Raw genomic sequence first — 27,898 nt, forward strand, 5'->3', positions numbered from 1 at the left:
TTCTTATCCACATGTAGCTGTTGAGCACTTGAAGTGTGGCTGGTGTGGCTGAAGAACTGAAGTTTGAATTTTCTTTGGCTTTAATCAATTTAAGTTTAAATTGCCATATATCAGGCAGTGTAGTTTGTTTAGACTTGGACACGTTGACTCCAGTGCTGGTGCCTCTTCACCTTTGCCTAACAGGAGTGGTGAGCGAGTAGGAGAATGAAAGATGCATTGGCATCTAGGAGGTTAGACTGATGCAATTACTGTCAGCAGAAATCAGTAAGTCGGCTAGGTGCAGAGGCTTGTGCCTGTAATCCCAGCACTTTGGGAGGCCGAGGCGGGGGATCACCTGAGGTCAGGAGTTCGAGACCAGCCCAGCATGGTGAAACCCTGTCTCTACTAAAAAGACAAAAATTAGCTAGGCATGGTGGCAGATGCCTGTAATCCCAGCTACTCAGGAGACTGAGACAGGAGAAGCACTTGAACCCAGGAGGCGGAGGTTGCAGTGAGCCAAGATTGTACCACTACACTCCAGCCTGGCTGACAGAGCGAGACTCCATCTAAAAAAAAAAAAGAAAGAAAAAAAGACAGAAATCAGTAAGTCAGGCGAAGCGAGGAGAGATGTGTCTATGAGATTCTATGAAAGTGTTTTACGTTGTTTATTCTTGGATTTTACTTTATACCCTGAAGACTAAGATATTGGAACTCAAGATCCCAGTTTTCAAAATCAGTGACAACATTAAAGAAAATTGTGAGATGTGCCTTACTCCTAACCCCAGATTAAACTTCATTTCCCTGATGCAACGTTTATCTGGATCCACTGCCATGTCCCCTATCCAATTAATCTTTGCCACTGTATTCAGACATAAGGGCCCCCAAATGCACAGCTTGGGTGTTGAGCAGTGGCAGAAGATCCTGAGCCTGGGTTGTGAGAGTATGTTTTCCCTGGTGCCAGCATGGCCAGCTCTCCTTCCTGGCATTGCCTGCTTCACACTGTGCCGCAGTGTCTTTAACCCTGGGGTGCCTCACTTTACACGATACGTAGATAGAATGAAGTGTTTTCTTTTCAGTGTATTCAGTCGGGCGATAAACATGATCAAGCACCAAGTCTTTGCCAGGTGATGTTTTAGGTTCTGGGAACTCTAATAGGAAAGGAGATTCTTGTGGGAGCAAGCCACATCCTACTCTTTAATTGCCTGGCATAATTCCAGAAATGTTTAAGTCACCAGAGTAAGAAAGAACAGACGTGACTATTTGAATGTTCTCATTAAATAGATGAAGAAGCCAAGGTCTCCCAGCTGATGTGTGGAAGAGCCACGATGGAGACGGCCAGCTGCCACACTGGTGCCCCCAGCCTGGTGCCATCCATTGCACGAGTTTGCCCCTCAGTGGCAGCCATTCATGGATGACCATCACGATTTTTGCTATATTCATGTGTCATCTACTAAGCATTTTTCTTTAAATTGACTGCTTGTTTTTTTTTTTTTTTTTTGGAACGGTCTCCCTCTGTCGCCTAGGCTGTCGTCTCACTGAAACCTCAGCCTCCAGGCTCAAGTAATCCTCCCACCTGAGTCTCCTGAGTAGCTGAGACTACAGGCGCATGCCACCATGCCCGGCTAATTTTTGTATTTTTTGTAAAGACGGGGCCTCTCCGTGTTGCCCAGGCCGGTCTCAAACTCCTCTGCTCAAGCAATCCGCCCGTCTCGGCCTCCCAAAGTGCTGGGATTACAGGCATGAGCCACCACGCCCAGCTGTGGTTTAACACCACCACACTGAGAGTTTCTCTTTGACCCAAGCAGGACTGAAAAGAACTGAAAAGAGATGACTTTCCTAGTATATATGTTGTTATCTAATGCTGTGTACCCCTGAAACATTCTTTAGTACTCTCCTACTCACTAAAGTCATCTTGCAAACTCTCAGTTGTATGGGTCCCATGCTTTGGGAAACTCAAGTTGCACTTCTTGGTTGATCTCTGATTTTTGGCCATTGGCAGTTCCTGGTTCATAATGCTTCAGTTTGTTCTGCCTCCAGCCTCTCCCTGGGGTACATAGAGTATTCTAGAAATAAACACCAGCATGGCAGGGGAGCTGTCTTTTTAAAGGAAAGCTGAAGCAAGTCCTTTGTAAAATGAAGGATGTTGTAGAGATAGGAATAAATTGCCTACCCTTTATCTGTACAGAAAACTCAGAATTGTGGTTTCTTCAACTAAGGTCTGGATTTATTTGACCTTGTCAGGGAGAGTGTGCAGGGTTTTCTGTAATAAGTCCAAACCTTACTAAATTGATTATGTTCTACAAAAGCTGCTTATGGAAGACTTGATTCTGCTGTTAAATAGAAGATGGAGGCAGATGCAACCTTCGCTGAAACTGACTGGCATTGTGGCAGGCACCGACAGAGCACAGAGGGGTTTTTTTTTATGATCATGCCTTCATTTCGGGGCTATCATCTCCAGTGTCAGAGTCTATGATATATATGGCTTTGGGCATAAACTGTTCTAATTCCTAGTCCAGAGGACTCCCTGCTGCTCAGTTATCTGAATTTACAGTGGCCCCCAGCAGTTTTTAAGGACTTTGTATGATGTGGAAAAGTCTTCTCAAAGCTGACAGTTCCCATCTGTGTCAACTCATTCACAGCCCATGATGTTCAAACAGATCTGTACAGATTCCCTTCAGTCTGTGATTAACTTACTCCTTGAAGGTGATGCCTTTTAGCAGGGTAAATTGTAGCCAGTGTTAAATAGGTGACTCCTTCAGGGATTTTTGTAATCCCTGATTACAAAGAGGAAAGATGTCAGGTCTCTTACAGAGTCATTGGGAATAGTTGTTCCTAAAAGAAATAAAACAGATGGAACCCATTTTGTAAATTTGCTTTTCATTGATTCATTTGTACCTTATTTGTGTCCTGTGCCATACTTGACACTGAGAAACAACATACATGATTGTCCCTACCCTCAAGGAGCTCTGGTTCCAGAAGGAGCAGCAGGCCAATGATTTCAGTGTGCTGGGAAAATTGTTTACAGTGACTGAGAAACTGAGAAGGCAATTGCATCAGAGACAAAGACAGTGCTTATGCCCTGGGAAGGTGGCAGCTTTCATCACTGTAGACTCAGGACTGTACTTACGTAGAGTATGGGTATGTAATGAAAAGAACCATCTAACCCACCTATGGGTACATCTGTCTCCTTCTCCAGGCTGTGAGGTGCTTGCTAGGCAAAACCTCTTGAAGATGGAGAGCTCATATCTTCATTGAGAAATTAGGGATGATGAATGTAGATACCTAACAGCAAAGAGGTTACAGAGACTAAGGACAGGCCATTTGAAAAAAATAAAAAATAGACAAAGTGGAGCTTGGTGCAAAGGTAGTAGATTGGAGTTAGAAATCTGTTTTGTAATCATGACTACCAGCTGGGTGACCTTGGGCAAGTTACTTAGCCTCTCAGAGCCTCAATTTCCTCAGCCTATAAAACAGGATGAAACACTTGCCTTTCCTATGTGACAGGGTTGATGTGCTATATCAAGGGTTGGCAAATTACAGCCTACAGGTCAAATTTGGCCTACAGCCTATTTCTGTGAAGTTTTATTGGAACACAGTCATACTCATTCGTTACATGTCTTCAATGGCTGCTTTCTCATCCAGTGGCAGATTGAGTAGCTGTAATAGAGACTCTGTGTCCCACAGTGCTAAAATCGTCACCGTCTGGCACTTTACAGAAAAAGTGTGCTGACCCTTGTGCTCAGTGGTCGTGAGGTTATACTGTGCTGCATTGAACTTATTATCAAATTGAATTCAGTATCAGTCGATAGAGGCATATGGGAGAGATCACTCCATTTCCCAGGAAGTGTAAGGAAGGCCATGATTTGCTAGATGTTAATGCTTTTTCTTGAAGAAATCTGTATTATGTTTGGTGAGTCCTGCACACTTAGCACAGATGGCAGGGAATCAAGGCAGAGGGCCACGCCTGGCTTACAGGTCCTTCCAGGGGTTTTCTGTGTTGGGGAAAATGATGGGACTTGAAATATATATTTATTATATGTTTATATTTATATACTTTATGATATATATGTGTGTATATATACATATGTGTATATACATATATGTGTATATATACATATGTGTATATACATATATATGTGTATACACACACACACACACACACATATATATATAAATATATATAAAATAGAGATGAGGTCTTGCCATGTTGCCCAGGCTGGTCTTCAATGCCTGGCCTCAAGTGATCCTTCCGCCTCTGCCTCCCAAAGTGTTGAGATTACAGGCATGGGCCACGGAACCCAGCCTGAAGTATTTTTCATTCTATGCTAGAAGGAACTGTATTATAAGCTCATAAGACAGGACAGGGCAGGGCCTCTGATACAGCTGGAATTCTAGTGCCCCGATGATGTGTCAGGTCTTAGTGTTGGTGCTGGGGACACCCAGTCCTTACTCTCATGCATCCCACATTCTAGCCTTCAGATGTGTAAGTCTTTAGGAAGACATCAGAAAGTACACTGAAAACTACCTTTTTGGCTTATTCTCCCTTTACTTTGTATTATGTATTTATTTTTTGAATTGGTTACATATTTACATAACAACTTAAAAGTTTTAAAAAGTAAAAAACCAAGTTTCATGTCTATTCCTGACACTTAGCTATCTACTTCCCCACCTTAGATCAATCACTGTTACTGGTTTCTTGTATCCATGTGTACATGTATATTTGTTCATTGCTTTCTTTAAAAGTCTGTCTTTTTTTTTTTTTTTTTTTTTTTAAAGGTTCTCACTCCATTGCCTAGGCTAGAGTGCAGTGGTGCAATCATAGCTTACTATAGCTTCAAACTCCTGGGCTCAAGTGATCCTCCCACCTCGGCCTCCCAAAGTGCTGGATCACAGGCATGAGCTGCCATGCCCAACCTGTCCTCCTTTTTTATTTTTATTTATTTTTTATTTTTATTTTTTGAGATAGAGTCTTGTTGCCCAGGCTAGAGTGCAATGGCACAATCTTGGCTCACTGCAACCTCTGCCTCCTGGGTTCAAGCAATTCTCCTGCCTCAGCCTCCCGAGTAGCTGGAATTACAGTCACCTGCCACCACGCTTGGCTAACTTTTGTGTTTTTAGTAGAGATGGGGTTTCATCATGTTGGCTAGGCTAGTCTCGAACTCCTGACCTTAAGTGATCCGCCCACCTCAGCCTCCCAAAGTGCTGGGATTACAGGTGTGAGCCACTGCACCTGTCTCCTTTTTTATTTTTAAATACTGCAAGCCTACAGAAAGATTGAAAGGATAATATCATGTAACCTTCACCCGGATTCCCCAGTGGTTAGCATTTTACCATATTTGCTTTATTTCTCTCTCTTTTCCTCCCACCAACACACACACACACACACACACACACACACACACACACACACACACACACACACATTACTTTTTCTCCCCTGAACCTTTAAAAGTGAGTAGCAGATACCATTATACTTCACCCCTTACAACTTCAGCAAACATCTCCTAAAAGGGAAGATATTCTCCTACATACATACATAATCACAATTTCATCATCATACTCAAGAACTGTGTCACTGATACATTGACGTTGTCTAATACCCAGCCCTTACTCAGATTTCCACATTTGTCCCAACTATGTCCTTTATAATGTTTTTTTTTTACAAATCCAGGCTCCTCTGAAAAGTTCCTCATTACTTTTAGTTGTCATGTCTATTTGGTTTTTTTTAAAGCACTTGCCTGCTTTGGTTTCCTCCTGTTCTTTACCCTCACTCTGGGAACTTCACTTTTCTTGTCCCCTTTACTTCTTCGCCTTTTTTCCGTTGATACAGAGTTTTAATATCGTCATTCTCTTTGGCCCCTGCAGGAGTCAGCCAGCCTGAAAGAGCAGGATGGATCTTGATGTGGTTAACATGTTTGTGATTGCGGGCGGCACGCTGGCCATCCCAATCCTGGCATTTGTGGCTTCATTTCTTCTGTGGCCTTCAGCACTGATAAGAATCTATTATTGGTAAGCCAGTTTTATCATTGATGTTTTCAAGAGTATCATAATATTGACATCTTCTCTGCTTGTCCTTTTTGTGGTTATTGTCCAACATTTTATCAGGAAATATTTCAGACAGAGAGAAAAATTGAAAGGTACTCATCCTGTTTGGAATTTTGGGAATGCTCTTGAAGAATATTACCAGATCAGTTCTTTCAGGTTTGTTTGTTTGTTTGTTTTTTGGAGGCAGAGTTGTGCTCTGTTGCCCAGGCTAGAGTGCAGTGGGACGATCTCGGCTCACTGCAACCTCCACCTCCTGGCTTCAATCAATTTTCCTGCTTCAGCCTCCAAGTAGCTGAGATTTTACAGGTGTATGCCACCACGCCCGGCTAATTTTTTTTGTATTTTTAGTACAGATGGGGTTTCACCACATTGGCCAGGCTGGTCTCCAACTCCTGGCCTCAAGTGATCTACCCATCTTGCCCTCTCAAAGTGCTGGGATTACAGGCATGAGCCATCATGCCCGGCCCTTTTAGGTTTCTGATAGCATCTTTCTCCACCCACATTCCCAAAGTCAGTGATTCTGTCTTCAAGCAAGAATTGTACATTTTTATGGGAACTCCTTTGGTATCTTCTTGATCATTGGTTGTTTTTGTTTGTTTGTTGGTTGGTTTTTTGGGTTTTTGTTTGGTTTTTTTTTGAGGCAGAGTCTCGCTCTGTCACCTAGGCTGGAGTGCAGTGGTGTGATCTCGGCTCACTGCAACCTCTGCCTCCCAGGCTCAAGCAATTCTCTTGCCTCAGCCTCCCAGGTAGCTGGGACTACAAGTGCGTGCCACCATGCCTGGCTAATTTTTGTATTTTTAGTAGAGACAGGCTTTTGCCGTATTGGCCAAGCTGGTCTCAAACTCCTGACCTCAAGTGATCCTCCCACCTCAGCCTCCCAAAGTGCTGGGATTACAGGTGTGAGCCACCGCGCCTGGCCTTCATCATTGGATTCTGACCCTGTGATGTCCTGACAGGTGCAGCGATGTCACTGAAAAATGAACAAGAAAGACCAGAACCATTGAGATGGCATGTTTAGGACAGAATGCTTTTAGAGTTGTTCTAGAAGTGTTCATTAGTAAAGAAGTGACAGAAAGAAAAAGAAGTTTCCAAAATATGTCATTCTTGTACCACTGTTAGTATTCTTGTCCTATCTGGATACCACCTGTCCTTTTATTTTGTATTTCCTTTTGAGTGAGCCATCTTTTAAAAAAAATCCTTAAATCAAGTATTTAAAAAGTGATATGAATATCACTCCCTTAAGTGAAAAGCTTGCCATAAATAGTAAATTAATATCAAAAAGTGCCTGGCGCAGTGGCTCATTCCTATAATCCCAGCATTTTGGGAGGCCGAGGCAGGCAGATCACCTGAGGTCGGGAGTTCGAGACCAGCCTGACCAACATGGAGAAACCCAGTCTCTACTAAAAATACAAAATTAGCCAGGCGTGGTGGTGCATGCCTGTAATCCCAGCTACTCGGGAGGCTGAGGCAGGAGAATCGCCTGATCCTGGGAGGCGGAGGTTGCGGTGAGCTGAGATCGCGCCATTGCACTCCAGCCTGGGCAACAAGAGCAGAGCTGCATCTCAAAAAAAAAATATGTATATATATCAAAAAGTAAAAATAAACACAATGACATTAAACAGTCTTATTAAATTGTATCTCCTTTTACTTTGTTACAAAGCATGAGCAGCATGAAAGATGTAGCAGCCCTGAGCTGAGCCTTTCTCCTTGTTGGAATCAGAAGGTTAACAGTCAAAAAGAAAGTGACTTTCTCATGATGTGCTTCATTGCCTTTTCATGCCACTGTCCAATTATCAAATGAAATTGCCCTTCCCACCCCCATGGTGTACATCCCCTGATGAAGGGAGCATCGAAATAGACCTGGTTCCTCTCTGTGCTATAGGTAAGCCCATTGAGATCTAACTGGGACTTCAGGAAGTCGGAACTCACTTCTGTATGTAGAAGAGTCCAGAGAGGGTGTTATGCCCTTTATCTGCCCTCCTTTCTGGCTCCTTTTTGTTTCACTTGAGTGTGGAATTTTCCGCCTGCCAGCCAAGCTCTGATCCTTGAAAGGAAACTAATTGAATGGAAGGGAGCTTTTCATCTTTTGCTCTTGCTCTCTGGGGGCGGGAGTGGGGAGTTGTGACCCCCTCCCAAGTCACCCGGGACCCACCTTCTGCATTGAGAAAGCAAGACTCACTCTGAAGCTGAAATGCTGTTGCCCTTGCAGTGCTGGTAGCAGGAGTTCTGTGCTTTGTGGGCTAAGGCTCCTGGATGACCCCTGACATGGAGAAGGCAGAGTTGCGTGCCCCTTCTCATGGCCTCGTCAAGGCATCATGGACTGCCACGGACAAAACGCCGTTTTTATTAACGACATGAAATTGAAGGAGAGAACGCAATTTACTGATGTGGCTCATAACCATGGATATGGTCACATACAGAGGTGTGATTATGTAAAGGTTAATTCCACCCACTTCATGTGGAAACTAGCCTCAATGCTGCATAGTCCCCCAACAGTTCCCCGGGCTGTCGAGGAGAAGGCTTTCAGAGTAAGGGTGTTAGGGTAATTTTGATGTTTCATTTGTAATGAGAAAAATAAGTTGATAGCAAATAATTTGCTTTTTAAATTAAGTTAAAATTCACATAACGTAAAAGTCACCATTTTAAAGTGTACAATTCAAGGCTGGGCACGATGGCTCACGCCTGTAATCCCAGCACTTTGGGAGGCTAAGGCGGGAGGATCACTTGAGGCCAGGAGTTCGAGACCAGCCTGGCCAACATGGCGAAACCCCGTCTCTACTAAAAATACAAAAAATTAGCCAGGCATGGTGGTACATGCCTGTAATTCCAGCTACCTGGGAGGCTGAGGCAGAAGAATCGCTTGAACCCAGGAAGCGGAGGTTGCAGTGAGCCGAGATCGTGCCACTACACTTCAGCCTGGGTGACAGAGGTGAGACTCTGTCTAAATAAATCAATAAATGAAACATAAATATAAATATAAATAAATAAAATGTACAATTCAGTGGTTTTAATATATTCAGAGTGTTGTACGACCATTACCACTATCTAATTTCAAATATTTCCATCTCCCCAAAGGAGTCCCCATACCTAGTAGCCATCACTCCCAGTTTCTCCCTCACTTCATCTTCTGGCAACCACTCATCTACTTCCGGTCTTTTTAGATGTGCCCATTACGGACATTTCACGTAAATGGGGTTATACAATGTGTGACCTTTGTGTCTGGTTTCTCTCACTTAGCATAATGTTTTCAAGGTTCGTCCTTGTTGTAGCATGCATCACTCCTTCACTTTCTGTTGTGGTTAAATAATATTCCATTGTGTGTATATACAGTTTGTTCATCCATTCATCTGTTGATGGACACTTGGGTTGTTTCCACCTTTTGGCTATTATGAATAATGCTGCATAGCAAATAATTCACTTTGATTAACAAATAATACCACAAAAAAACCAGAGAAGCCCCACAGTGCAGAGCATTCAGAGCCTCTTTAATTGGCAGTATGGATGCATGGGGTCTTAAAGCCTGCCCATGCCTGTCACCCAGCTCAGTGCCGTGGCTGAAAGACAAACACAATGCTCTTTGTTTTGTGAACTCAGGCACACAGGCCAAGAAGAAAACCCAGCTGGTTGGGGAAGATGAAAATCCTAGAAAACCTTTCAGATCGTGCCAGGTGGCATTGTGACACGGGGGGATTATGATTTTAGTAATAAAACCCATGATGCCATTGCAGAGAGCTGTCAGCAATCCGGTGAGGCACTTCCTCCGCATCACTGAAATGCACAGACTGCTTCCTCCAAATAGCCTCACCGCAAGTGACATTTACACAGTGGTTGTCATAGAATGAGCAGCATCACCATGAGTCACTTATATCCCTTAACCACAGCGACTCCTCCAAAGGCCTTCATTTGCTCGACTGCCAGTGATGACCACCAGTGGGTTCACCTCGCAGACCTAGGTGGGTCAGGTTAATTTTCAGGATTGCTACACAAACAGGATCAGTAGGCAGTAGAGGTAGCTTGGCACCCAGTCCCTGTTCCCCGCTGCCCTGCCATATGAGCATAAGGGTTTGGTGAAGTCATCACATCGTGCAAGCTCCTGGAGTTCCCTCTGGGATCGTCTCAGCTCCTCAGGGAACAAGAACAGGTGTCCCCAGTAGGCCACAGCAAGTCTTCAGAGCAGCTCTCTCTGGGTCTAAGTGTCCCTGGAGCATGGCCAGCACACTTTCACAACACCGTGGACTATGGCTGCTCCTGCAGGAGGTACCAAATGCTTCAACATGAGTCAACAGAGAGCCACACCGGGGATGCTGTGGCCACTGCGGATGACATCAGGTCTGATTTTCATTGTGTAATGAAAATATCAGGACTGTTCACAAGATGAAAATGACTGAGATTTTCTAAGAATTTTGTTTTCCCAAAGAAACTCAGTTGTGAAATCAAGGTAAGAAATCATAGTGAACAGTTCACTTATATAAATATAAGAAAGAAAAGGGGATAAGAATTGGAAAAGAAGAAATAATAATAATCTGACGTTTGCAGATGACACAATTGTGTACATAAAAGTCCAAAAAAATCTATAAATAATTTGTTGGAATTAATAAGTGAATTTGGAGCTGGGTGCTGCAGCTCATGCTTGTAATTTCAGCACTTTGGGAGGCAGAGGTGGGCGATTGCTTGAGCCCAGGAGTTTAAGACCAGCCTAGGCTGCTCACTGCAACCTCTGCCTCCCAGGCTCAAGTGATCCTCCCACCTCAGCTTCTAGAGTAACTGGGGCTACAGGTGTGTGCCACCTTGCCAGCTAATTTTTGCAGGTTTTTGTAGAGACAGGCTCAAACTCCTGGGCTCAAGCGATCCACCCACCTTGCCCTCCCAAAGCGCTGGGATTACAGTTGTGAGCCACCATGCCCGGCCTGGTTCTTTCTTTTTATTGTGGTAAAATATACATAACTTAAAAAAATGCAAAATAAGTGTTGGTGAGGATGTGGAGAGATTGGAACCCCCTATGCACTGCTGTTGGGAATGTAAAATAGTATAGTTGCTATGCAGAAATTTGTCGGCTCCTCAGAAAGTTATACATTTAACATAACATCCAGCAATTCCACTTATGAGTGTAAATCCCAAAGAATTGCAAGCAGGGTCTCAATGTGTGCACCAATGTCCATAGCAGCATTCTTTGCAATAGCGAAAAGATAGAAATAACCTAAATGTCCAACAGACAAATGGATAAACAAAATGTGGTATATACACAATAGAATATTATTCAACCTTAAAAAGGAAAGACACTCTGATTCATGCTATTAACACAACATGGATGAACCTTGAGAACAACTGTGCTAAGTGAAACTAACCAGACACAAAAGGACAAATTTTGTATGATTCCACTTTTACCCAGAATAGACAAACTCATAGAGAAAGTAGAATAGAGGTTGCTAGGGGACTGGGGGAAATGAGGAGTTAATGTTTTATGGGTACAGAGTTTCTATTTAGGATGACGAAAAGTTCTAGAAATGGATAGTGGTGGTAGTTTTACAATGTTGTGTAATGTCATTGATTGTACACTTGTTAAAATGGTAAATGTTTACATTATGTCTGTTTTACCACAGTATAAAAAAATCTGTAAGTACTTTTCTTCAGAAGTTCCCGTTAACTAGACAGAGACTTATAGGATGAGGACTCTGGGCTCCAGGAGACTTTATTAAAGAGGAACCCCGAGGAGGTCCTCTTTGGGGCTTTTCTGTTTAGGTCAATAGAGCCTTCAATGACTTCTGTCCCTGAAACAGGAGCAGTTTGGCTCTTGTACTGAGATTGTAAAAGATCTTGCTCCTGAGACATTCATTCATCCCACCTTAATTCTTCTCTTTGTTTCTGTTCTGTAAGGTTCTGCTTTTGTGAATTAGAGGTAATCTATTCTCTATTATCTATTATCATTAAACCAGAGAAGATTTTTTCCATCTGGGCCATGGGTCTTTCAGAATTTTTCAGCTGGCCTGGTATCTTAGAGTCATCTTCCTACTCTTTCGTTGAGGGGATCATTTGAAAATATTAGTTCTCTGGGCTGGGCATGGTGGCTCACGCCTGTAATCCCAGCACTTTGGGAGGCTGAGGGAGGCAGATCATCTGAGGTCAGGAGTTCAAGACCAGCCTAGCCAACATGGTGAAACCCTGTCTCTACTGAAAAAATACAAAAATTAGAGGCTAGGTGTTGTGGCCCACGCCTGTAATCCCAGCACTTTGGAAGGCCAAGGTGGGTAGATCACGTGGTCAGGAGTTTGAGAACAGCCTGGCCAACATGGTGAAACCCCGTCTCTACTACAAATACGAAAATTAGCCAGGCGTGGTGGCACGCGCCTGTAGTCCCAGCTACTTGGGAGGCTGAAGTGGGAGAATGACTTGAAAGCAGAAGGTGGAGGTTGCAGTGAGCCGAGATCATGCCACTGCATTCCAGCCTGGGCAACAGAGCAAGACTCCATCTAAAAAATAAAAATTAAAAAAAACAAAAACAAAAATTAGCCGAGCGTGGGGGCGCACACCTGTAATCCCAGCTACTCAGGAGGCTGAGGCGGGAGAATCACTTGAACCCGGGAGGTGGAGGTTGCAGTGAACTGAGATTGCGCCACTGCACTCCAGCCTGGGCAACGAGAGTTAAACTCCGTCTCAAAAAAAAAAAAAAAAAGAAAAAATATTAGTTTTCCAGCTTCTTGTTTCTGGAGCCTAGGTAAACTTGTCCAGTGGATGTACCAATTAAATGAAAAATATCGAGTAGTACCAAAGAGCTCTGTCTGGTAATGAAGAAGCCCTCAATTCCTGAATCCGGCAGTCTGGCCGCCTTCCAACCCTGTGTCTCTTCATTCTGGTTCAAGTCATACTTGGCTCTCCCCCAGGCCCTTGCCTCTGCCGTCTCTACCTCCTGGCACACCTTCTCCAGCTTCCAGCTGATATATGTTGAGTATCCAGTAGTCTGCTGAAGTTTCACCTTTTCCACCAGGTCCTTCCAGCTCTTCCATGATCTCACACTGTACTTTGTATGAGAGTTATAGAGAATTTGATGATTATAAAAACGTAACCCATTCGAGCCCCACTTCCGGTACCAAAAATAAAAAATAATAAAGAATTTAAAAAGGTAACACAAAGAAAATTTAAATTACCCATAACCCCTGGAATAATTAATTTTCTTCAGTGCTTCTTTTGTTCTTCCCACCTCTCTCCCCCACCACTTCATCTGTGTATACTTAACAGTTTTTTTTTTTTAACAGAATTGGAATCAATAGTATTTTAAAAAATTGGGTCCTGTTTTTTCACTTGACATCATGTCATAAATATTTTTCCATGTTATTGAATATTCTTTGAAAACTCCATTTTAAATAATAGCAAAATAAGACATCACCTAGCTATATGGTAGTTTATCTAATATATTTCCTATTCATGGACACTAAAGTTAGTATTGATTTTTTCTAATTTAAACAACACATAACGCTGGCTGGAACACTTTAAAAATATTCTTTTTCAAAGTTTCTACTTATTTCCTTGAGACAGATTATTCTTGGAATTATACTTACTAGGTCAACAAGGGGCATGAGGTTTCAAAGATTCTTGATATTTTATGCCAGATTGCTTTCTTAGGAAGCCTGAACTTTATAACTGGTTATATAAACGCACACACACGCACACACACATACACACACACACGCCGGGTGCAGTGGCTCAGTGGCAGGATCACTTGAGTTCGAGACCAGCCTGGGCAATACAGGGAGACCCAGTCTCTACCTAAAATATAAAAAAATTAGCCAGGCATGGTATATGCACCTGTAATTTCAGCTATTCAGGAGGCTGAGGTGGGAGGATCAGTTGGGCTTAGGAGGACAGGGCTGCAGTGAACCGTGATTGTGTCACTGCACTCCAGCCTGGGCGACAGAGTAAGACCCCATCTCAACAAAAAACCCCACCACTTTTCTAATTTAGAAGCTCATAAAGGGTATTCATATTTTTTTCTTTATTAATTTTTTATTTAAAAATTTGGGGAGTACATAGTAGGTATATATGGGGTACACGAGATGTCTTGATACAGGTATGCCATGTGAAATAAGCACATCATGGAGAATGGGGTATCCATCCCCTCAAGCATTTATCCTTTGAGTTACAAACAATCCAGTTACACTCTTCAAGTTATTTAGAAATTTACAACTATTATTGACTATAGTCACCGTATTGTGCTATCAATAGTAGGTCTTATTCATTCTTTCTATTTTTTTTTGTACCCATTAACCATCCCCACTTCTCCCTTACCCCCAGCTACTCATCTCAGCCTCTGGTAACCATCCTTCTACTCTCTATGCCCATGAGTTCCATTATTTTGATTTTTAGATCCCATAAATAAGCGAGAACATGTGGTGTTTGTCTTTCTGCGTCTGGCTTACTTCACTTAACATAATGATCTCCAGTTCCATCCATGTTGGTGCATTATTCATATTTTTAATTACTAGTGAACTTGAACATGTTTTTTATGTTTGTTAGCCATTAATATCTTTTCTACTCTAAGGTACCTTTTCATTTATTTTGCCTAGTGTTGAATTAGGGTTTTAGCATGGTTGAGATCAATTTGTAAGCTTTTTATTTATTAAGGATATCATTCTGCAGCTGTCATATTCATTGCAAATATTTCCCCTAATTTTTCCTTTTAATTTTTGGCAAATGATATATTTGGAAGGACAAAATCATCTTTACATAATACTAATAACTATCATGTACTGAGTACTTACCATGTGCTGGGCATTGAACAAAACTTTGTACATGGATTACCTCATTATTTAATCTTTGCCATATTCTTAGTGGAATGCAGCATTTCCTCATATTATAAGATTATATAGTTAGTGTCTTATTCCATTTTGTGTTGCTACAGCAGAATGCCACAGACTAGGTAATTTATAAAGAAAAGAAATTTGTTTGGCTTATTGTTCTGGAGGTTGGGAAGCCCAAGAGAATGGCACCAATATCTGGCAAGGGCCTTCCTGCTGTGTCATCCCGTGGTGGAAGGTAGAAGGACAAGAGACTGTAAGAGTGAGCCAGAAGCAAGACGGGACCAGACTCACTTTTATCAGGAATCTACTCCCTCAATAATAGCATTAATCTATTTATGAAGGCAAAACTGTCAGGGCCTAATTACCTCTTAACAGTCCCACTTCACAATGGCAATTAAATTTCAACATGAGTTTTGGAGGGGACATTCAAAGTCAGTAAGTGAATGAGCTGGGATGTGAATGGATGAACAAAGTCATGTTATGATTTAGAATTTTGAAATATGCTTGCCTTGCTGTAAGAAGAGCTTTTAAGCTAGCCAATGCTATTATGTTCTTTACGTTTTGAGTAGGCAATGCAGTCATTAAAAAAGTTTCAAAAGAAACCAACCAGGTGTGGTTTAACCAGCTGGACATATGTAACCCAAGCACTTTGGGAGGCCAAGGTGGATGGATCACTTGAGGCCAGGAGTTTGAGAATGGCCTGGCCAACATGGCGAAACCCTGTCTCTACTAAAAATACAAAAATTAGGCAGGCATGGTGGTGTGCACCTGTAACCCTAGATACAGGCTGAGGCACAAGAATTGCTTGAACCCGGGAGATGGAGGTTGCAGTGAGCTGAAATTGCCCCAGCGTGGGTGACAGAGCGAGACTCTATCTAAAAAAAAAAAAAAAAAAAAAAAACCTGACCAAACAAACAACAACAACAAAAAACCTTATGTATGCTCTCACATTTTTTGTATGCGGATAAAAGTAAATGAATATATATCTTCTCTCCCTCTCTGCTTATTTTACACAAAGAGTTAAGACCAGTCAGTTTAGGTTATTTGCTTTTGCAAGACTTGGCTACTTCTTTAGTGTGAAGTATCTTACAAAGTGCACCTCTGATTGAATTAATTATCTCTCATCTTGGAGGGATTCACCATGCAGAGAGTTCAATTTGTTTAGATGGTAATTTCATATTGAAATTGATTTTGGGCCAAAGTCCAGCACTGCCAAGTCTTATGTAACCAGCAGAAGCTGAGCTTTCAACCAGCTGCCATATGTTATGAGGAACAAAGCCAGAGGACCAGTGCAGATGGTTCTCAAGAAATAAGTTATCACTCTCAAAGTCTCTAGAAAGACATATTAGCAAAAGGTTATCGTGTGTGGCATGCTTCTTAAGAAAACACCGCATTTCCCTTCCTAGAGTGATTAGTAAAATATATACCAAAATAGTTCATTTAAGGTGTTCTCTGTAATGGTTTGGCTTTGTGTTCCTTGAGGGTAAAGCTCAGGAGGACTCTAGAGACTGATGGAGGACAAGGGCTGGAGAAGTGTTTGTGTTATCACTAAGGAAGACTTATAGAGAGGACCTGTGCCCATCTTGAAGCCACTCATCTAGAGCTTACTGATTTTGTTTTGTCTTTATTTCCCACCCCCTCCAGGTACTGGCGGAGGACATTGGGCATGCAAGTCCGCTATGTTCACCATGAAGACTATCAGTTCTGTTATTCCTTCCGGGGCAGGCCTGGGCACAAACCCTCCATCCTCATGCTCCACGGATTCTCTGCCCACAAGGATATGTGGCTCAGTGTGGTCAAGGTGCAATTCTCGATTCTTCTCTCTTATAAGAAAAGGGAGTTGGGTGCTGTGGCTCATGCCTATAATCCCAGCACTTTGGGAGCCTGAGGCAGGAGGATTGCTTGAGTCCAAGAGTTTAAAACCAGCCTGGACAACATAAAGAAACCCTGTCTCTACAAAAATAAAAAATTAGCCAGGTGTGGTGGCGCATGCCTGTAGTCCCGGCTACTCAGGAGACTGAGGTGGGAAGATTGCTTGAGCCTGGGGGGTCAAGTCTTCAGTGAGCCATGATCATGCCACTGCACTTAGCCTGGGCAACGGAATAAGACTCTGTCTCAAAAAAAATAAAAATAAAAATAAAAAAAGGAAGAAGAAGAAAAGGGTTTCCATTAGGACATGATGTCATCAACAATGGTAGAAAGCAAAGGGAACTCAGAACTGTGGTGGTTCAAGTCATATTAGAACTAATGCAGTGTGGCCTGGCACAGTGGCTCATACCTGTAATCCCAGCACTTTGGGGAGGCCAAGGCAGGCAGATCACTTGAGCCCAGGAGTTTGAGACCAGCCTGGGCAACATAGGGAGACTCCGTCTCTACAAAAAAATTAGCCAGGCATGGTGGCATGCACCTGTAGTCCCAGCTACTTTGGAGGCTGAGATGGGAGAATCACCTGAGCCTGGGAAGTCAAGGCTGCAGTGAACCAAGATCGTGCTATACCACACTCCAGCCTGGGCGACAGGAGTGAGACCCTGTCTCAAAACAAACAAACAAACAAACTAATGCAATATGTTACTCATTCTTTTGTCAGAAAAAAATTATTGAGTTGAATATTATATATAAAATGTATGGCTTAGAAATCTTTTCACCTCATGGATGTTTCTTTGGGGAGGCTTCTGACACAGCTGCATCTCAGAACTGCTGTGAGATCAGAGTTGGGCTTTTAAAAGCCATTTTTTTCTGTACTCTCAAGTTTCTTCTCTTCCTTCCCCTCCATATTCTTCCTTCATTCCTTCTTTTCCTTTCCTTCCCACTCCCTCTTCTACGTCTGCTTTTTTCTTTTCCTTTGCCATTTAGAGAAACAGTCTTGATCTAGCAGCTTTCTGGAAGAGTTTTCCAAGTCACTTTTTGTCTTGGTTTACTTGGGTGTGGCAACTTGCTGCCCTTGGTAAGAGTGATCAGGTGTGAAGGTTGGGGCTGGCAGAAGTCTTGGGCAAGAAGCATCCCTGGCTCCCACTTCAGGCAAGACCATACCTGAGGGATCCCAAGTATCATCTACACCAGTAGGTGAAGACTCACACACCCTCTAGTTAGTTGTATTCTTATTTCCAAATTCCACTATGAGGACAGTCATTTTCATGCCTTGATGAACTTCCTGTCCCCTCCTCAGATAAACATCTTTCTTATAACTGGATGTTTGTTTGTTGGTAACTTAAGTTTCTCAGTTTCCTGGTTAAAAGTGGTACATATCTAAATGGAAGAAGGTGTTTTAGGATAATAATAATTTGGAAAAGTAGACCTTAATGTAAAAAGAAACCAAACAAACCAGAATCGGGGTGATCAGTTGTGGTTCTTGGGGAAAACATTGCTCCTGTTGGCTCTGGAGCTGGCTAGGATATGAGAGAACAGAACCATCCCTTCCAGTTCCAAGTCAGCAGCTGCATGGCTGGAGTCAGTGTGGAAGGGGTGAGGGAAAGGACGAGGCAGTACGTGTCAACTAGTGTGAAGAAAAAGCAAGAGACTTAAGCCTGCTGCCCCGACTTTGTCCCCTTTTTACAGGCATCTCCTGAGCCTGCTTCCATCTATGTATTAGCCTTTGTGGGCCTCTGCTCCCGATGAGGCTACTGGCAATGCTTATTCAATTACTGGGGTAAAACACTGAGTGGCCAAGACCCATACATCCCCAGGGATGGCTGTCTGGGTCACTGTACATGGGGCAACCTCCCAAGAAAATGGGCAGACATGTTTTGCACACCACATACTGACTCTCTGGGTCTGTGTGTCCTCAGTTCCTTCCAAAGAACCTGCACTTGGTCTGCGTGGACATGCCAGGACATGAGGGCACCACCCGCTCCTCCCTGGATGACCTGTCCATAGATGGGCAAGTTAAGAGGATACACCAGGTAAGTAGGAGGCTCTACCAAAGATTGCCCAGACTGTCTCAGCCACCATTGCGTGTCCGAGTCTGGAGAGCAGGGAAGGGAGTCCTGTGCTACCTCATGACCAGTCTCCTGTACATTCTGTCTACAAGTGATGGCAAGCCAAATGGCAACCTGATGATATCTCCGGTTGGCAATGGAGGGCCAGGGCTTATTACAGACTTAAGCCTATTGCAGTTGTTTGTAACGAAATACAATCTGAGCATTTTCTCAACTCTTTGAAAAGGGGTTTAGAATTTCTTAAAACCAATTCCCTTCCTAGGGATCTCTTTTTCTGCTCACCAGTTATATGATAACAGTAATAGCCCCTCTGCCTAGCTGGGGAGGGTGTTCTTCACATTATAACGTACTTTAGCATCTATTGCTAGCACCTATTTTAGAATCTATCTCTAGCCTTCTCTGGCTAAGCTTTCAAGATCATAGGAGTTTAAGAGCCATTTCAGAATGGGGTAGCCTGTAAGTTTCAGGCTGACCTTAAGTATTTTCCCCCAAATGAGGATATTTAATATCTGCCTCCTCCATTAAACTGTTTTTTAAATTCGGTCAGGAACCTTGTCTTTTTAGCTCTTTGCTAAAGAGCATCTAATCATAGTTTCCTGTACATAATAGATATCCAATGAATATTTTTTAGAATGCTGGATAGTTGGGTGGATGGCTGATTGGATGATTGGATGGATAGATGGATGGATGGTTGAATAGACAAATGGATGGGTAGTTATATGAATGGATGGTCAGATGGACGAGAAGAGGTTTAAATTAGCGCAGGAGCCCTCAAACTACAGCCCATGAGCTATGTTTAGCTTGTATCTATTTTTGTAAACTAAATTTTACTGGAAAACAGCCACACTCACTCATTTATTTAATACATATTACCTTTGACTGCTTTTGTCTGCAACAGCAGAGTTGAATAGTTGCAACAGATCATATGGCTCTCAAAGCAGAAAATGTTTAGTCTCTGGACCTTTATAGAAAACTTCATCAGCCTGGACAATATGGTGAAACCTCATCTCTACAAAAAAAAAAAAAAAAAAAAAAGTTAGCCAGATGTGGTGGTGCATGCCTGTAGTTCTAGCTACTCGGGAGGCTGAGATGGGAGGATCACCTGAGCCCCAGAGGTGAGCCATGATCACGCCACTGCACTGCAGCCTGGGTGACAGAGTGAGACCCTGTCTCAGAAAAAAAGAAAAGAAAGAAAAGTTTGCTGACTCATTAATTAGCAGAATCCCTGTTGATTTTATATTTATAAATGACCTCTCAATCTCTTGTGCCAGACAAAGAGAAGTCCATGCATGCCACAGGGCTCATCTTATAATGGATCCAGTAGAGTTTCAGACTCTCTTTAAACAGTAGTCATTTTCAGTTGTCCATAGGAAGTCCAGGGGGCTTCTATGCTGTAATCACCATTGCCATTGTCTACAGCTGTATAACCAAGCTGCTTTCTCATTTCCCTTCCTAGTTTGTAGAATGCCTGAAGCTGAACAAAAAACCTTTCCACCTGGTAGGCACCTCCATGGGTGGCCAGGTGGCTGGGGTGTATGCTGCTTACTACCCATCGGATGTCTCCAGCCTGTGTCTCGTGTGTCCTGCTGGTAAGTTATGAAGCTGAAACATCCCTCGGCAGGGATGAATCCCTGAAGAAACAAGTAGCTAGTGTCTGCTATGATCGTTTTTTGGAATCATCTTTTTGATGTATGCTTGAGAGATATGCAGTGTTTTACTGATAACTCTAACCAACCAATAGTTATATAATCATAATCATAACCAGACTGATTTTGAAAATATAGAGCCAGCCTTGTTACACCAAGAATTTGAGGTGGGGCCAGGCACAGTGGCTCATGCCTGTAAACATTTAAAATAAAAAAAAAAAAAGGAATGTTTGAGGTGGTTGATTAAAATGTATATAGTGCTTTGCAGCACATACTTTGAAATATAATGTTACTATTAACATCCAACATTTATTGGGCTCTTACGAGCTAAGCTCTTTATATGAATTTAATTCTTGCAGTAGCCCTGTGAGGTAAAGGTACTATAATTATGCCCCTCTCCTTTTTTGGTAAAAACTGAGAGATCTTTATTTATTATAATAAGATCTTAAAAAAAATCAAACTTTAGTTTCTCTACTGTTACATGTACATATGTCAACGTGAAGTGTAACATGTTCTCTGATATTACCGTTTGAAGTTGGATTTTTAAATTTGTTTTTCTTCCATAAGTCTTTAGACTTGTATTTATAATATATAATAGATAAAAATCATATTTTTTCTCTCCTCTATCTCCCCCTCTCTGGTTTTTTTTTTTTTTTTTTCTTTTTGAGACAGAGTCTATTGCTCAGACTGGAGTGCAGTGGTGCAATCATGGCTCACTGCAGCCTTGACTTCCCAGGTTCAAGCAATTCTTGTGCCTCAGCCACCCAAGTAGCTGAGATTACAGGTGTGTGCCACCATGCCCAGCTAATTTTTTGTGTTTTCAGTAGAGGTGGAGTTTCGCAATGTTGGCTAGGCAAACTTGAATCCTGTTGGCCAGGATCCTGTTGGCCTGAGTCCCTTGAACTCAAGTGATCTGCCCGCCTCCACCTCCCAAAGTGCTGGGAATAGGCGTGAGCCACCGCACCCGGCCTCTCTCTCCCTCTCCCTTTGGTGCTTTATTGGGGTATTATTTACACATAGTAAATTGTCTAAATTTAAATGTGCATCTCAATGACTTTTTACGTATGCAGTTACCATGCAGGTCAAGATATTATGCCCATTTTATAAATGGGAACGTTGAGGCACAAAGAAATTACATTAGTGCCAAAACCACAATAGGAACAGAGCCCAGCCTGCCTGACTCCAGAACCCAAGCTGTGATGTTTGGAAGTCCTTGCATATTTACTGCCTCCTTTTTATGACTCATATCTTCTACTTCCTCTGTATGATTCAACTAGAATCCAGCCATGAATTGAACATTTAATGACTTTTACTGAAACTTAACTAAATTGACCTTTAAAATCCTTCTGCCACTCTGAAAGCTAATCATTTTCAATATGTTAAGGACATTGAAATCGAAGAGAAGACACCAAAGGGTCTTCTTCCCTCTTTTTTCAAGTAGCATATCTGAAATAATTTGATCTTATAATAATAAGTTTGAGAATTGAAGGAACAGCATCTATGGAAGGTTTTTAGATTTTAAATCACTTACAGGAAGTAAAATCTAACTGGCTTTTTCAAGTATAGGTTCATTTGCTCAGAGAAAAAATTGACATCCGAATTTCAACTGGAAATTTAAAATTAAGTTTGTATGTGAAAACTAAAAAGTAGAAATAAATTCAGGATTATATTCTACCAAGAGTTTTAAAATAAACTTTCTAAAAATTTTGAAATAATTTTAAATTTACAGAAAAATTGCAGAGATATTATAGAGAGCCCCATATAACCTTTACTCAGTTTCCCCATTAATAGCTCACATTACCACAGTAAATTTGTCACAACTAAGAAACCAACATTAGTATATTACTGTTAACTAAATTCCAGGCTTTATTTGGATTTCATTTAGTTTTTCAACTCATGTCCTTTTTCTGTTCTGGGATCCAGTCCAGGAGATACCACGTGACATCTAACCTAGGTTTAGTTTTAAAGAGAGGGGAAATAGATAATGTCATCTGCTTCATGGCATCGTGAAAGCCATACATCATACCCATGTTAGATTTAAAGGGTTTGCTGGACATAGATTTGTAAAGCGTGGGTTTCTGCATCACGACCAATATTATTGATGCTACTGCCTTTCTTTGTAAAATCTAGCTCTTTTCTAGATTTTGCTGGGTGAGGTAGCTCACACCTGTAATCCCAACACTTTGGGAGGCTAAGAGAGGAGGATTGCTTGAGGCCAGGAGTTCAAGACCAGCCTAAGGGAGACCCCATCTCTGCAAAAATATAAAATTTTAAAAAAATCTAACATGCACACATATGTTTACTGCAGCACTATTTACAATAGCAAAGACTTGGAACTAACCCAAATGCCCATCAATGATAAACTGGATAAAGAAAATGTGGCACATATACACCATGGAATACTATGCAGCCATAAAAAAGAATGATTTCATGTCCTTTGCAAGGACATGGATGAAGCTGGAAGCATCATTCTCAGCAAACTAACACAGGAACAGAAAACCAAACACCGCATGTTCTCACTCATAAGTGGGAGTTGAACAGTGAGAAGACATGGACACAGAAAGGGGAACATCACACACTGGGGCCTGTCAGAGGGTGGAGGTCACAGGGAGGGAGAGCATTAGGACAAATGCTGAATGCATGAGGGGCTTAAAACCTAGATGACGGGTTGATAGGTGCAGCAAACCACCATGGCACATGTATACCTATGTAACAAACCTGCACGTTCTGCCCATGTATCCCAGAACTTAAAGTAAAAAAAGAAAAAAAAATCTAATTATTTGGCTAAGCTAAATGCCTAGAAATTTGCTCCATGCTGGAAGTGAAAATTAGTTTTGCCCTCTTGCATACATAGCATCAGCTTCTGTGGACTCTCATGTTATGCCCTGAGGTGATGGGAGATAATGAGCAATCTCAATTTTGCTCTCCAAGAGGAAGAGCAACTGTGGAGAAGGCAGCAGGGTTGCTGCCCTAAAGCAAGGGACAGCTGGGAAGACTCCCAGTCCCCCTGTGTTTTATCATTGACCCCAAATAAGAGAGTACCACGTGGGTCCAGGCCAAGGGAAGGAGTGTCATTCATGCCAGCCCTGTGTTTTCTTCCGGTCATGTATTTCCTCACATTTCCCGTCAACACTCAGATGTGCTTAGGCAAGTTGTCTTCTAGGCTAACCCTCCTTAAATTCTATCATACATATGAATCCCCTGGCAACTTGTGAAAAGGCAAATTCTGGTTCAAGAGGCTCAGGGAGGGGCAGCGTCTGCATTTCTTGTGGGCTTTTGATGCTCCTGGGCCATGGACTACAGTGTGAGTGACCAGTCCCTGAAATATGTGGAAGGATTTTTTTGTGTGTTTCTCAGTGTGGTTTTGATTTGAGCAAGGATGGCAGTACCAACAAAAAAGAAATCTACTCATGAAATAAACCTGAAATATATTAACTCTGGGCTGCTGTCAGAAGTTCCCTATATAAAATGGGATTGGTAAGAAGGTGGATGTACCATCAAGCCATTTGGGTTTGAATCCCACAGGCCTGCAGTACTCAACTGACAATCAATTTGTACAACGGCTCAAAGAACTGCAGGGCTCTGCCGCCGTGGAGAAGATTCCCTTGATCCCATCTACCCCAGAAGAGATGAGTGAAATGCTTCAGCTCTGCTCCTATGTCCGCTTCAAGGTGCCCCAGCAGGTAACGTGGTTGCAGCAGCGACACAACTACCCTCCCCAGAGGCCCCGGGGGCGAGTACCAGCTTCCTGCACGTATTCCCTCCTTCACCTACTCATTGACTACTTCTTGTCCTCTTCTGCATATATTCAGCAAGTGTCTCTGCAGTGCCTGCAACACGCTGGGCACTGTGCTGGCACAGTGATCAATAAAGACAAGAAGGTCCCTGGGCAGACACAGTCCAGTGGGGGAGGCAGACAATAACAAGTAAACAATGAACTACCAGTGGTCATGAGTTTTATAGCAGAAATGAAGATGGTGTAGTGATTGAATACAGGGAGGCAGGGGTGGCTTTGATAAGCCTCTTCTAGGGACAGCATATGCAGAGGTGGAAAAACATACATATTCAAGACAAAGGAAGCCAGGGTAGCTGGAGCCCCAAGAATAAGAGAATGGTGAAGATGGAGTTAGAAAGGGAGGCAGGGGCTAAATCAAAGATACTCAACTGAAAAAAAAAAAATCTCAGGACCCCTTATACTCTTTTTTTTTTTTTTTTTTTTTTTTTCTCAGACAGAGTCTCGCTCTGTCACCTAGGCTGGAGTGCAGTGGCATGATCTCGGCTCACTGCAACCTCTGCCTCCCAGGTTCAAGCGATTCTTCTGCCTCAGCCTCCTGAGTAGCTGGGATTATAGGTGTGCGCCACCACGCCTGGCTAATTTTTCATTTTTAGTAGAGATGGGGTTTCACCATGTTGGTCAGGCTGGTCTCGAACTCCTGACCCCGTGATCCATCCACCTCGGCCTCCCAAAGTGCTGGGATTACAGGCTTGATCCACCTCACCTGGCTAGGATCCCTTATCCTCTTTTTTATTTTTTAAATATACTTTAAGTTCTAGGGTGCATGTGCACAGATTGCAGGTTTCGTACATAAGTATGCATGTGCCATGTTGGTTTGCTGCACCCATCAACTCACCATTCACGTTAGGTATTTCTCCTAATGCTATCCTTCCCCCAGCCCCCTACCCCCTGCCCGGTGTCCAAGTGTTCTAATTGTTCAGTTCCCACCTATGAGTGAGAACATGTGGTGTTTGGTTTTCTTTCCTTGTGATAGTTTGCTGAGAATGATGGTTTCCAGCTTCATCCATGTCCCTGTAAAGGACATGAACTCATCCTTTTTATGGCTGCGTAGTATTCCATGGTCTATATGTGTCACATTTTCTTAATCCAGTCTACCGTTGATAGACATTTGGGTTGGTTCCAAGTCTTTGCTGCTGTGAATAGTGCTGCAATAAACATACGTGTACATGTGTCTTTATAGTAGCACGATTTATAATTCTTAGGGTATATACCTAGTAATGGGATTGCTGGGTCAAATGGTATTTCTAGTTCTAGATCCTTGAGGAATTGCCACACTGTCTTCCACAATGGTTGAACTACTTTACACTCCCACCAACAGTGTAAAAGCGTTCCTATTTCTCCACATCCTCTCCAGCATCTGTTGTTTCCTGACTTTTTAATGATTGCCATTCTAACTGGTGTGAGATTGTATCTCATTGTGGTTTTGATTTGCATTTCTCTGATGACCAGTGATGATGAGCAGTTTTTCATGTGTCTGTTGGCTGCATAGATGTCTTCTTTTGAGAAGTGTCTGTTCATATCCTTTGCCCACTTTTTGATGGGGTTTTTTTTTTCTGATAAATTTGTTTGAGTTCTTTGTGGATTCTGGATATTAGCCCTTTGTCAGATGGGTAGATTGCAAAAATTTTCTCCCATTCTGTAGGTTGCCTGTTCACTCTGATGGCAGTTTCTTTTGCTGTGCAGAAGCTCTTTAGTTTAATTAGATCCCATTTGTCTATTTTGTCTTTTGTTGCCATTGCTTTTGGTGTTTTAGTCATGAAGTCCTTGCCCATGCCTGTTTCCTGAATGGTATTGCCTAGGTTTTCTTCTAGGGTTTTTATGGTTTTAGGTCTAACATTTAAGTCTTTAATCCATCTTGAATTAATTTTTGTATAAGGTGTAAGGAAAGGATCCAGTTTCAGCTTTCTACATATGGCTAGCCAGTTTTCCCAGCACCATTTGTTAAATAGGGAATCCTTTCCCCATTTCTTGTTTTTGTCAGGTTTGTCAAAGATCAGATGGTTATAGATGTGTGGTGTTATTTCTGAGGCCTCTGTTCTGTTCCATTTGTCTATATATCTGTTTTTGTACCAGTACCATGCTGTTTTGATTACTGTAGCCTTGTAGTATAGTTTGAAGTCAGGTAGCTTGGTGCTTCCAGCTTTGTTCTTTTTGCTTAGAATTGTCTTGGCAATGCAGGCTCTTTTTTGGTTCCATATGAACTTTAAAGTAGTTTTTTTCCAATTCTGTGAAGAAAGTCATTGGTAGCTTGATGGGGATGGCATTGAATCTATAAATTACCTTGGGCAGTATGGCCATTTTCATGATATTGATTCTTACTATCCATGAGCATGGAATGTTGTTCCATTTGTTAGTGTCCTCTTTTATTTCGTTGAGCAGTGGTTTGTAGTTCTCCTTGAAGAGGTCCTTCACATCCCTTGTAAGTTGGATTCCTAGGTATTTTATTCTCTTTGTAGCAATTGTGAATGGGAGTTCACTCATGATCTGGCTCTCTGTTTGTCTGTTATTGGTGTATAGGAATGCTGTGATTTTTGCACATTGATTTTGTATCCTGAGACTTTGCTGAAGTTGCTTATCAGCTTAAGGAGATTTGGGGCTGAGACGATGGGATTTTCTAAATATACAATCATGTCATCTGTAAATGGACAATTTGACTTCCTCTTTTCCTAACTGAATATCCTTTATTTATTTCTCTTGCCTGATTTCCCTGGGCAGAACTTCCAACACTATATTGAATAGGAGTGGTGAGAGAGGGCATCCTTGTCTTGTTCCAGTTTTCAAAGGGAATGCTTCCAGTTTTTGCCCATTCAGTATGATATTGGCTGTGGGTTTGTCATAAATAGCTCTTATTATTTTGAGATATATTCCATTAATACCTAGTTTATTGAGAGTTTTTAGCATGAAGGGGTGTTGAATTTTGTCAAAGGCCTTTTCTGCAACTATTGAGATAATCATGTGGTGTTTGTCATTCATTCTATTTATGTGATGGATTACATTTATTGATTTGTGTATGTTGAACCAGCCTTACATCTCAGGGATGAAGCCGACTTGATCGTGGTGGATAAGCTTTCTGATGTGCTGCTGGATTCGGTTTGCCAGTATTTTATTGAGGATTTTCACATCGATGTTCATCCGGAATATTGGTCTAAAATTCTCTTTTTTTGTTGTGTCTCTGCCAGGCTTTGGCATCAGGATGATGCAGGCCTCATAAAATGAGTTAGGGAGGATTCCCTCTTTATTGATTGGAATCGTTTCCGAAGGAATGGTACCAGCTCCTCTTTGTACCTCTGGTAGAATTCGCCTGTAAATCTGTCTGGTCCTGGAGTTTTTTTGGTTGGTAAGCTATTAATTATTGCCTCAATTTCAGAGCCTGTTATTAGTCTATTCAGAGATTCAACTTCTTCCTGGTTTAGTCTTCGGAGGGTGTATGTGTCCAGGAATTTATCCATTTCTTCTAGATTTTCTAGTTAATTTGCGTAGAGGTGTTTATAGTATTCTTTGATGGTAGTTTGTATTTCTGTGGGATCGGTGGTGATATCCCCTTTATCATTTTTTATTGTGTCTATTTGATTCTTCTCTCTTTTCTTCTTTATTAGTCTTGCTAGCGGTCTGTCAATTTTGTTGATCTTTTCAAAAAACCAGCTCCTGGATTCATTGATTTTTTGAAGGGTTTTTTGTGTCTCATCTCTTTCAGTTCTGCTCTGA

The 27,898-nt window shown here is 42.1% G+C and overlaps 1 protein-coding gene across 5 annotated transcripts in view; it reads left to right on the plus strand.

Moving 5' to 3' along the window:
• ABHD6 (abhydrolase domain containing 6, acylglycerol lipase) overlaps nt 1–27,898 on the plus strand; it is a 55,088-nt gene that overhangs the window by 13,291 nt on the left and 13,899 nt on the right. For 4 of the 5 annotated variants that reach the window (XM_019024251.4, XM_019024252.4, XM_004034377.5 and 1 more), the window contains 5 exons: nt 5,845–5,988; nt 16,461–16,617; nt 18,602–18,715; nt 20,208–20,340; nt 23,923–24,080. In XM_019024251.4, coding sequence (XP_018879796.1) covers nt 5,870–5,988; nt 16,461–16,617; nt 18,602–18,715; nt 20,208–20,340; nt 23,923–24,080 — 681 coding nt within the window. In that variant the 5' untranslated portion in view covers nt 5,845–5,869. The remainder of the gene's footprint in view (nt 1–5,844; nt 5,989–16,460; nt 16,618–18,601; nt 18,716–20,207; nt 20,341–23,922; nt 24,081–27,898) is intronic. The other variant, XM_055383215.2, reaches the window with a different exon arrangement.

Source organism: Gorilla gorilla, chromosome 2 (assembly GCF_029281585.2).
Source record: "Gorilla gorilla gorilla isolate KB3781 chromosome 2, NHGRI_mGorGor1-v2.1_pri, whole genome shotgun sequence".
Lineage (NCBI taxonomy): Eukaryota > Metazoa > Chordata > Mammalia > Primates > Hominidae > Gorilla > Gorilla gorilla.